This window comes from Carlito syrichta, unplaced genomic scaffold (assembly GCF_000164805.1).
Source record: "Carlito syrichta isolate Samal-C Ts95f unplaced genomic scaffold, Tarsius_syrichta-2.0.1 Scaffold311628, whole genome shotgun sequence".
Classification (NCBI taxonomy): domain Eukaryota; kingdom Metazoa; phylum Chordata; class Mammalia; order Primates; family Tarsiidae; genus Carlito; species Carlito syrichta.
Window position 1 is genome coordinate 953,491 of NW_007255724.1, and position 12,631 is coordinate 966,121.

General features: G+C 36.4%; 1 protein-coding gene across 1 annotated transcript in view; it reads right to left on the reverse strand.

The window, feature by feature from the left end:
• Positions 1-12,631, reverse strand: part of LOC103271409 (glutamate carboxypeptidase 2-like) — a 71,601-nt gene that overhangs the window by 51,888 nt on the left and 7,082 nt on the right. The window contains 2 exon segments of the mRNA XM_021717970.1: positions 1,600-1,717; positions 10,411-10,596. Of these exon segments, the coding sequence (XP_021573645.1) occupies positions 1,600-1,717; positions 10,411-10,596 (304 nt within the window).

Genomic DNA, 12,631 nt, shown 5'->3' on the forward strand with positions numbered 1-12,631 from the left:
TTGTTGATTGTTCTTTTGAAATGACTTCCATATAGTCAACAAAATGTTGACTTTACTTAATATTAAACATATTAGGAGGGAGAACTTTTTAAGAGATTTTAATAAATTATATTCAATAGTTTCAAATTTAGTTTTTTCACTGCAATGGTTTGAATATGTCTCCACTAAAATTCAGGGTTGGAACTGTTGACCAGTGTGATAGAATTAAGAGGTGGGGCCTTTAATTAGGCCGTAAGGTTTCCTCCTTCAAGAATGGGATTAAGGCCTTTTTAAAAAGGCTTCAGGCCAGGCGCGGTGGCTCTAGCCTGTAATCCCAGCACTTTGGGAGGCAGAGACGAGAGGATTGCCTGATTCCAGAGATTCAGCCTGATTCCAGGGATTCAAGATCAGCCCAGGCGACTTGATGAGACCTCATCTCTACAATAAATAAAAAAATTAGCCAGGGGTGGTGGCGCATGCCTGTAGTTCCAACTTCTTGGAAGGCTGAGGTGGAAGGATCGCCTGAGCCCAGCAGGTCGAGGTTGTGGTGGCTGGGAGCGTTCCATTGTACTCCAGCCTGGGTGACAGAGTGAGACTCAAAAAAAAAAAAAGGCTTCTGCAGTCATTCGGTTTGCTTCACCCTCTGCCTTGCATCATGAGGACAGTGTTCTTCCCTCCAGAGGATGCAGCATCAAGGTACCATCTTGGAATAGAGAGCAGCCCTCACCAGACAGCCAAACCTGCAGGCACCTTGATCTTAAACTTCCCTGCTTTCAGAACTGTGATAAAATAAATTTATATTCTTTATAAATTATCCAGTCTGTGGTATTTTGTTATAGAAAACAAACAAATACACTCACCAAAAGCAAAATACCATGCAGGAATCTAGGGACTAGTGGTAAAATATCAGATGATACTCACACACAGAAATTTTAAATTTAAAACCACATAAAATTTTCTAGGAAGGACATCCATGCTTTTCATTTGAAAATGGCAACAATACCCTCATTAAAACCCTTTGAAAATTAATCAGTGCTATACAACTGTGGTAAGATATATAGGATATTCATATAATGGAAATTACTTTGCAATAAAATGGAACAAGCTACTGATAAATACAAAAATGTGATTTCAAAGACTCTATGCTTAGTCAAAGAAACTAGACACAAAATATTAATTACGTGGCAATAAAATTCCATTTATGTGGATTTCTATGACAGGCAAGACTAATTTTATGGTGGTAAAAAAAATCAGAACGATTGCCTCAGGGGTGTGCAAAATTGGTTAAGAGTGGTCATAAAGGAACTTGCAAGTGATGAAAATATCTATACACTGATGGGTCTTAGATCACACAGGTATATGCATTTGTCAAAAATCAATAAATGTGCCTTTGGGATTTGGGATTCTCACTGCAGTAAATTTTATCTTTAAAAACACCATGAACAAATCATAATCAGTACAGTCTTTTTTACTATCAAATTCTAGTTTCTTAAATGTAGAGAAAAAGTGAATTTGGATTCCACTTAAAATCCTTTAATTGCCCTTTAATTATTGCCAGAATGTATGAGGGGAAGGAGGGCTCCTATTTGTCATTTTTATTTCATCGTGTTGTGTTTTTACCTCTGGCATTCCTTGTGGAGAAAAAGCACTGAAAGGTGGCACAACATTCGAAACATTTTCATATCCTGGAGGAGGTGGTTCAAATAATGATGTGTTGAAAATCTAGAGAAACAAAATACTACAATCAAAAGTTTGATGGCTACAGTCAAACAAGAAAAAAATGCATATTATCTTTTATGTCAATAGAGAGTTAATCCTTCAGAAATGTGAAAGTACTTTTCAGATACCTAACACTGTGCTAGAAGCATGAGGAAGTCACGAGATGAGTCAGTTACAGACTCTGTCCTCAAAATAGTAAAATCTACTAGAGTGGTAAAGTTAAAAAAGAAAAACAGACAAAATCCAACAACCAGAAAATAACTATGCACTACAGAAAGTTTCTGATGTAAAAGGCTGGTATGGTTGCTTCACAAAGTTTAATTATACTCATGAGGTTTTTGAGAGAAACTATAAGCACCAGTTTTTTATTTGGGAGGAAAATTTTAATCCCCAACTAAAAAGAAATATTATATACTAACTGTAGTCACTTATAATCATCTAAGATAATTATTCGGGAACAAATTAAATAGTAAATTCACTTAAACCAAAAAATTACACATTTGGGGATCCACATCTGATAGTATCAAAATACACTGAGCAACTGAAAAGAATGAGAAACACTGGAGCAAACACATATCTTTATAAGTGTATAACTGAGTTAAGAAAAAACAAATGTAGGAAGAATATTCAGAGTCAAAAAAAAAAAAAAAAGCAGGAATCTTGAGAGCTTGAGCACTAAAGTCTCTTTTGCATTAGTTGAAGCTGCTATCAAAGCCTCGGGCCCCACAAAGGGATGCAGGAGGTAAGAGAGTTTAAAGTCAATTTAGTTAAAGGAGTCTAACAAAAGACCCCAGCATACAGCTGGTCTTTAGCCCCTTTAGGGTTAAAGATAAATTAGAAATTAGAAATAAACTTGTTCCATAGAAAGTGATGTCTTGGAATAAAGGGGAAAAGGGGGGCTCAAGAGAATTCATAACCCTACAATTTTTCATTCACTACCCATGCAATATGCCTTAAGCTAAGAAAATTATTTTAAAGTAACATTAGGCCGGGTGCGGTGGCTCAAGTCTGTAATCCCAGCACTTTGGGAGGCCAAGGTGAGAGGACTGCCTAAGCCCAGAGGTTTGAGACCAACCTGGGCAACTTGGTGAGACTTCATCTCTACAATAAATTTTTTAAAAATTAACTGGGCATGATGGCACGTGCCTGTGGTTCCGTCTACTTGGAAGACTGAGGCAGAAAGATCACCTGAGCCCAGCATGTCAAGGCTACAGTGGCTGTGAGTGTGCCACTGCACTCTAGCCTGGGCAACAGAGTAAGACTCCAACTCAAAAAATAATAAATAAATAAAATAAAGTAGTGCCAGGTCTGTGGTGCCCCTTGGCATATATAATCAAGAGAAATTAGCTTTAGACTCAGGTCTTAGAGTGATCCCATAAAGTTATAATGAAGAAGAGCCACAAAATTACTAAACACACACAAAGTACCATGAAAAAAAAAGCCGACAGAAGAACATAGAGTTAAATCACCCCGGAAAAGACTACAGTCTTTCTTATATTTATTATACATATAATACTGAATTAAAATTTAGTTTGAAAAATTAAAAATAATGTGTGGATAAAAGATATTTAGACAAACCTGTGGAAGATTAATAAATTTGTAGCTGGGTGTGGTGGCTCATGCCTGTAATCCCAGCACTTTGGGAGGCCGAGGCAAGAGGACTGCCTGAGCCCAGGGGTTCAAGACCAGCCTGGGGAACTTGGTGAGACTTCGTCTCTACAATAAATCAAGAAAAATTACCCAGGCATGGTGGCATATGACTGTAGTCCCAGCTACTTGGAAGGCTGAGGCAGAAGGTCCATCTGAGACCAGCAGTTTGTGGCTGCGGTGGCCGTGACCGAGCCACTGCACTTCAACCTGGGCGACAGAGTGAGTCTGACCCAAAACAATAAATAAATAAATAAATAATGAAAAAAATAAATTTGCTAGTCAGGTCTAAAGAAATAATCCAGAATGCAGCACAGAATCATAGAAATGAAACATGAAATAAATATTGACCTAAAAAACAAAATGAAAATGTTTAAGATGCACAGTTATACAGAAAGAGAATAGAAATAATGTGGAAGACCTAAATTTGAATATATAATGACTAAGAATATTCCAAAATTGGCAAAAAGTATAAACTTCATAATTTCAGATTTAGGAGGCCCAATGAATCCTGACCAAGATGAATAAAAAACAATCTATACCCAACCCATCATAGTAAAACTGCAATATTCAATATAGTACTTAATGCTAAAAATTGCAAAAAAGGTTATACAAGATTAAGCAGAACAAAAATTAGACTGGCAGCTGATTTCTCAACAGTAGCAATGAAAGCTATAATTCTTCAGCGTGCTGAGAGACAATAAGTATCAAACTACAAATCTACGGCCAGGCACAGTGGCTCACACTTGTAATCTCAGCACTTTGGGAGGCCAAAGCAAGAGGATTGCCTGAGACCAGGAGTTCAAGACCAGCCTGGACCATGTGGTGCCACACATATGGACTGTGCCACTGCAATCCAGTTTGATTGACTGAGTGAGACTCTGACTCCAAAAAAAAAAAAAAAGAAATATTGCAAATGTGTGGTAAAAATTAACAAATAGAGACTGTATATAATAATAATAATATTTTATTAATATAGTAATAATAAACTTGTAGTTTTCAAGTTTATAAAACAATATTAAATTAGAATTATGTTTATAAATTGGTAGTGTTTGGCCAAAATGAAAGCATTCTTATGTCTTTATACTTCAAAAAATCTATTAAATTATGACACTGTTAAGTAGGAAAAAAAAATTCGTTTCCAAAATCCAAAAAAAAAATGGAAGCCCAAAGAGAAGATTTAAGGAAGAATAACATGAATATAATAAGAAAGTGAAAGTTACCTAAATACTATATAACTGTAGTCACACAAAAAATGTGAATAGAAAAAAGAATGAATAAAAAGCATACTATATCAGACTAAATCAAATCAGCTGTGTATCATTTTACAAGAAGTGGCTTAAACATAGAAAATTTTATAATAACAAAACAAAAATACCAAGAAAATTTTGTAATAACAAAACAAAAATACCAAGCAAATACCAACTTTAAAAAAATACTTATAAAACAATTTTAGGTCAAAGAACCACATGGAGTTTCTGAAGGCCACTGCATCTAAGTATAAAAGTTTCATTGCACCAATTTTATATTTACTTACATCTAATAATAGAGTCCCAACTACAGGAAGCAGAAACTGACAGAATAACAATGAGAAAGTCTTTTAAATATATCGCAACAGTGAGATAATTTAATCTTTGTCTTCGTAATTAATAAAGCACACAAAATGAGAGCACATTAAAGATAAAGGAGATTTCAGCCTTATAATTAGCAAGCTCAAACTAATGAACAAATACATTAAATCCAACAACTGACAAATGTAGATTTTTTTCAAAGAAACACAGACCATTTATAAAAACTGATCATGTATTAGACTCTAAAGGAAGCCTCATCAATTGTCAAAAAATTAGTGTCCTACGTACCACAATATCTGATCACAATATATGTAATTTAGAACTCAGATCAAACAGATAGACCTAGTTGGAAGGCAGCTACACTCACACTATTTCACCAAGGCTTCACTGAGATCTAGTTGAAGTGGTTCTTAGGATGGCTCTAAACACTCATACAGAAAAGAAGAAAGGCTGGACATTGGTAGGGTAAGCATGAACTGAAGATGTTACAAAGAACATCAAAGTAAGCATAAGGAAGGCAAAAGAGGCAGTTATAAAATAAGAATAGAAGCAATAAAATATACTGTCAAAGCCAAAGTTCATTCTTTTAATACATTAGTAAAGTTGTCATTTTTCTAAGATTAATAAGAAAAAATATAGCGAAAGAACAAATAAATAATATTAGAAGCCGGGCTCGGTGGCTCAGCTTGTAATCGCAGCACTTTGGGAGGCCGAGGTGAGTGGATTACCTGAGCCCACAGATTCGAGACCAGCCTGGGCAACTTGACCAGACCTCATCTCTATGATTAAAAAACAAAAAAAAATTAGCTGGGCATGAAGTGCATGCCTGTAATTCCAGCTAGTTGGAGGGCTGAGGTAGAAGGATCGCCTGAGCCCAGCAGGCTGACGCTGAAGTGGCCGTGAGCATACCATTGCACTCCAGTCTGGGCGATGGAGTGAGACTCCAACTCAAAAAAAAAAAAAAAAAAAATTAGATATGAAAACAGAAGCACATCTACAGGTGCTACACAGATCTAAAAAGATAGGAAAATACTACAAATAACTATACCATAAATTTGAAAACTTAGATGAAATGAAAAAATGCATTTTAAAAACCCATGAAAACTGACATCATATATTTTTGAAATCTAAATAGTCATAACAATAAAAAAATTAGATCAATCATTATAAATCCTCCACAAAATAGAGTGTCAAGGCCAACTGATTTGAAAGATTAAAAGAGGCCAGGCTCGGTGGCTCAGTCTGTAATCCCAGCACTTTGGGAGGCTGAGGCGAGTTGACTGCCTGAGCCCGTGGGTTTGAGACTAGCCCGGGCAACTTGGCAAGAACTTTGTCTCTACAATAAATAAAAAATTAGCCGGGCGTGGTACCGCGTGCCTGTAGTTTTGGCTACTAGGAAGGCTGAGGCTGAAGGATAGCCGGAGCTCTGCAGGTCGATGCTGGAGGTGGCCAAGAGCGTGCCACTGCACTCCAGTCTGGGCGACAGCGTAAGACTTCAACTCAGGAAAAAAAAAAAAAAAAGATTAAAAGAACCTTTTTCAGAAAATGTTAAAAATCCAAATTACTTTATAAGGCAAGTAGAACATTGTAATTATAACAATTTCAAAAAATACAGACTAAACATACTATGAATATAAACTGAATATATGTGTGAATTTTAAACCCTAATACTGACTTACATATTACAAATTCCAAAAATGTAAGGTTAGTTTATCATTAGACTATCACTTAATGGCTTCATCAGATCAATAAAAAAAATTACATGCACATCTGAATAAAAAAACTGTGTTGACAATTTAATTTAAATCTGTAGCATAAAGTCTTATTCAATTTAAAAATATTAAAATTAATGATGAAACATTAAAGACCATCCCTTCCAGACCAGAAGAAAGTCAAGAATACCTGCTATTATCGCTTCTGTTCAATATTATACCATAAGTCCTGGCCAGTGCAAGAGTACACAGGTGGGTGAGGGAGTGAATCTGAGCTGATACTATATTAAACTCACTGGAATACTAATAACCTCCCATTCTTGAAGCTGATAGACTCTACAATGAAATCAATCAATAATCCTTACACCTTCCAGATTTCTTATATTTTTTTTGTGATGCACATAGAGTACAAATCCATTTTAATCACTAGATAAGATTATAAGGGAAACTACACTAATGTGCAATAAAAACACATCTAGAAATGAAGCCATTATTTAAGTCTTTCAGGCAAGGGAAAGCTTGCCTCACTTGATTTGCCTTTGTGGTAATCAATTTTACAACACCATTGTACCACTGGGAATCTTACAGCAAGTTATGAGTTATTCTGACTAGAAAAAGTTTTGTTTTGTTTTGTTTGAGTTGGAGTCTCACTCTGTTGCCCAGATTGGAGTGCAGGGGCCGGGAGCGGGCTCCAGCTGGGCTCCAGCGATCCTTCCGCCTCAGCCTTCCAAGCAGCTGGAACTACGGGCGCACGCTACCACGCCCGGCAAATTTTTTGATTTTTTGTAGAGATGAAGTCTCACCAAGTTGCCCAAGCAGGTCTCGAACCTGTGGGCTCAGGCAATCCACTCACCTCGACCTCCCAAAGTGCGGGATTACAGGCTGAGCCACCGAGCCCGGCCGGGAAAGTTTTTTTTAAGGTCTTTAAGGTCAAGTAAATTACTTTCTTTGGTTGACTTTATCAAAGGTAGAATCTTAGAACATTATTTACTTTCCAAAATTCACTAGTAACCTCAAATTATGTATTCTGAATTATGTTAGTTTTGGTTTACAAATTTCTATTTACTTTTTGTGACATAAAAAGGTCAATATATAGTTCAATCTATATGGTTTGCTATCTCTGTATAAACAAAAGTGAAACAGTCTCTGTATACACTGAAATATTCCTGATAAGATCCACAAAATGCCAATCATATTTGTTGTCTGTGGGGTGAAGAACTTACTGTCTGTATTGCGTAAGAGCCTAAAAGGAAATCAGTTTATCATGTAACTCAGCTAAGAGTACGTAGTCCTAACAATTAAACTGCACTGGGAGATGGGAGATAGGAAGAGGACAGGTGGGGCAGAGGGATGAAAATAAAGTTAAATTGTCACATTGTCAGTAACACCGGAATCTGGGAAACAAAAAAAAAAAGCAATACGAACATGTTATTTATAAAAACAGAGGCTGGCTGGGCTCGGAGGCTCAGCCTGTAATCCCAGCACTTTGGGAGGCCAAGGCTGGATTGCCTGAGCCCACGGATTGGAGACCAGACCGAGCAACTTGGCGAGACCTCGTCTCTACAATAAACCAAAAATTAGCCAGCCGCGGTAGCGCGCGCCTGTAGTTCCAGCTAATTGGAAGGTTGAGGCAGAAGGATCGCGGGAGCCCAGCAGGTCGTCGCTGGAGTGGCCGAGCGTGACGGAGTGAGACTCCAACTCAAAAAATAAAAATAGAGGCAAATATCAAACGAACCCACTCATAGTTGAATAGTGATTACCTCTGGAATGGGAAAAACAGAAAACAAGACATTCAAGAGAACTGGGTGACTGTGTGCATGTGTCACTTGGATAAAAGTTAAAATGAGCTAATGATGTAACTTAAAATTAAGAAGCATTGGGCAGTTGACATAATTAAGGAAAATCTCCAAAATTAAATGTCTACCCGATTCATTTTGTTTTATGTAGTAGTCTTTAGCAATCTTATTAATCTTAATAATCTTATGTGATAGTCTTTACTTCATTATTTTGCAAAATTAAATAATGAAGTAAAATGAAGTTATGGTACAGTCAAAATTGGGAGATAAGGAGAAAAAAAGAAAAATGAAAATCTGCTATTTTTCACATTGTACATAGACAATCCCCAAATTTATGTCATGTAAACAGAGATTTAAGTATATGCATACTTTAAACATTTTAATAATTTATTGAATCATTAAGTAATTTTTCTAAATATAATTTTAAAGACCCTTCAGTACTTAATTATATACATATACAACCACTTATTTTATTTTAGCTGCAAAAAATGCATATCAATTTATTTATTTATTTATTTATTTATTTATTTATTTATTTATTTTGAGTTGGAGTCTCACTCTGTCGCCCAGACTAGAGTGCAGTGGCCACTCCTGGCCACCGCAGATTCGACCTGCTGGACTCTGGCAATCCTTCCGCCTCAGCCTTCCAAGTAGCTGGAACTACAGAGGCGCGCTACCACACCCGGCTAATTTTTTATTTTTACTGTAGAGATGAGGTCTCTCCAAGTTGCCCAGGTGGGTCTCGAACCCACGGGCTCAGGCAATCCACTCACCTCGACCTCCCAAAGCGCTGGGATTACAGGCTGAGCCACTGAGCCCAGCAGCATATAAATTTATTAACATGTATATGAAGAGAACCACAGAGTGAATACCCTGAATTTTGAAGTAGTTTAATAATATTTTTATTACGTTTTTTGGGGAGAGGATAGGATCTCACTATGTTGCTCAGGCTGGTCTTAAACTCTTGGGCTCAAGTGATCCTCCTAGCTCACCCTCCCAAGTATCTAGGATTACAGACATGTGCCACTATGTCCACCTTAATAATATTTATTTAAGCTGTCAACTACTAGATTTAAAATATTAGTTAATATAGAAAGCTCCAATTATATTAGGAAATTTAACATGGGATTATATCACTGACTCCAAAATAAAACAACATATTAATCATTAAGAAGAGACTGACTGACTTACTGACATCTTTTGAAAAGAAAGCAATAAAATATATACATGATGTTTTCAACTGACTGATCAAGCTGGGCATAGTTGAAGGCCCAGTAATAAAAGGACTGAAGGAAGCTATCTAGATTGTAAAAGACTCTTGTAAATATGATAGCTCTAAAACTAAGGTATCTTAAATAGGAAGAATATGTAAGCTATGTTGTATGATCTTTCATATTGGACATTTATCATGATAGAATATCTCAATTTGTCTGCATTATCTTCTCTCTCAAGTACATGCAAACAAGATTATAAATTCTTTAGAATAGACATCTTTCTGTAGACCTTGCCTCCAAACCCTTTCCCCTCCAAATGCCCTCACGCAAGTACCTGACACAAAGCTAAATACATGGTCATTTGAGAAATAATCATTAAGTACTGATAAAAACCTGCTGGCTCAAACTGCAGACCGGGTCTCTGAATTTTCTAGCAAATCCAAATCTATGCAGCGTTTTTATAAATTAAACCTCCCAAAAGTATTAATTTTAGTTGCTTGGGCGTTTACTAGTGTTATATTTTATTTTGGTGTGTAATACAAAAAATAGCAACTGTTATCAAGCATTACTTTCTGAAAACCTTTCTATCACCACACTAAATTAATACACCATAAAAAAGCAATTGATACTGGTAATGAGATATTAAAGGTATTATTCACAAGACTCAGTAATAATGTTTTCTATCAATATTTGAAGGCGGTACACAGCATTCTTTCCTAGATGGTATTTGAAATAGGAGAAGATACTTCTTTTATTCTTTTTTTTTTTTTACCTCATTTCCATCTTCATCATTATTGAGATGTAGTTAGGATGAGTCTCACTTGGGAAGGACAACAGGACATCGTAATGGGCTAGCTCAACAGAATCCAGGCCAAATTCTTTCCACTGGGATTGAATTTGCTTTGCAAGCTGAAAGTTTTGTTCTGTTCCTGCTAAATGTGGTATCCGTGTAAAATTACTGGTGAACAAAAATTGAAAGTGGTTAGAAATTAATGTTTAGTCAGACTTTATTCCTAATCAACAATAAAACAAAGCAGATTTACATAAAATATTTTGAAATATGACACATTAAAAAAGCAAAGTGGTACCATTACTTCATCAAATCGATTTTCAAAGTCCTTTGAAATTTTCATGCTCTGATTTGTACTAATTGAGAAAATTTGGAGAAACAGATCTTTGTAGAATATCATTAAGTGCAATCCTATAGCTATAACCCCATGAGGTAAGAAATGAGTAAAGTGTCATATTCTTTTTTTTAAAGATCTGTGCATCTTGAATCCTGCATAGAATCATCTGCTTATTTCACTGTGTAAACTATATTTGAGAGATTTTAAAATGTATTCAAAAGACCAATTTTTGGATAATAGATAAATAATGGCAAAAATTAAGAATAATTACACTTATTTAAATACTGAAAGTTATAGACAAGTGAGAAACTTCTTGATTATCAAGAATTAATAAAGTATCTTCATTAAAGAATAATCTGGCCAGGCGGGGTGGCGCACGCCTATAATCCCAGCACTTTGGGAGGCCAAGGTGAAAGGATTGCCCAAGCCCATGGATTCGAGACCAGCCTGGGCAACCTGGTGAGACCTCATCTCTACAATAAATCTCAAAGTTAGCAAGGCATGGTGGCGCATGCCTGTAGTTCCAGCTACCTGGAAGGCTGAGGTGGAAGGATCACCTGAACCCAGCAGGTTGAGGCTGTAGTGGCCGGGAGCGTGCCATTGCCCTCCAGTCTGGGCAAGAGAGTGAAACTACAACTCGGAAAAAAAAAAAGAAGAATAATCTAGGCCAAGCAAGGTGGCTCATGCCTGTAATTCCAGCACTTCAGGAAACTGAGGCAGGAGGATCACTTGAGGCCAGAGTTCAAGACCAGCCTGGGAAACATAGCAAGATCATGTCTCTACACACAAAAATAACCATAATAATAAAGTAATAAAAAATAATAATTGAACACATTGACACAAGCTTAGATTGAATCTCTTGTACTTTATGTATCATGCAGAGTAATATTTAAACTCAATAATAAGAATTAATCTGAGCTAGGCTCAATGGCTCATGCCTGTAATCCCAGCACTTTGGAAGGGAGAGGCAAGAGGATTGCCTGAGTCTACAGGTTTGAGACCAGACTGGGCAACATGGTGAGATCTTGTCTTTACAATAAGTCAAAAATTAGCTAGGCATGGTGGCACACGCCTATAGTTCCAGCTATTTGGAAGGCTGAGGTGGAAGGATCTCCTGAGCCCAGCAGGTAGAGGCTGTGGCGGCCATGAGCAGCATGCCACTGCACTCCAGCCTAGGTAACCAAGTGAGACTCCAACTCAAAAAAGAAAAAAAAATTACTCCGAAGAGGAATATCTTTAACAAAGAAAATGTGTGGCCAAAATTTGGCTACCATAAATATTTTCATGAGCAGACTAATTTCTCATTTAATATATTTAGATTCTTGTGCTTTTGATTGTAAATTTCTCTCTCCTGGGAAACTTATTGTTTCCTTGAAGAGTTCATTGGTAAGTAATTTCAACTTAAAACCTTATTTACAAAAAAGAAAAAAAATTCATATATGACAAGGCACTACGTAGCATGAAAAACTATTTATTGCTAGTTCATAAACTTCATGAATTTCTGGTTCTAAATATGTAGGGTTTTCTAAAATCCACACACTTCCATCTTTATGGTGATCAAAAAAAAAAATCTAACAACATGGCTACGATAATTCTAATTTTAAATGTTTCACTCTACTGTGTGTCTAAATGTTTTGTCTGGTAAATCAACAACAAGGAAAAATAACTGCCAATTAAAAAAAATAAGATTCCTATTAGTTTATGTTTAAAAACTATATTACAATGATTAGCCAGGCACAGTGCTTCATGCCTGTAATCCCAGCACTCTGGGAGGCAGAGGTGAGAGGATTGCCTGAGCCCAGGGGTTCGAGACCAGCCTGGGCAACTTGGCTAGACCTCATCTCTATAATAAATAAAAAAATTAAC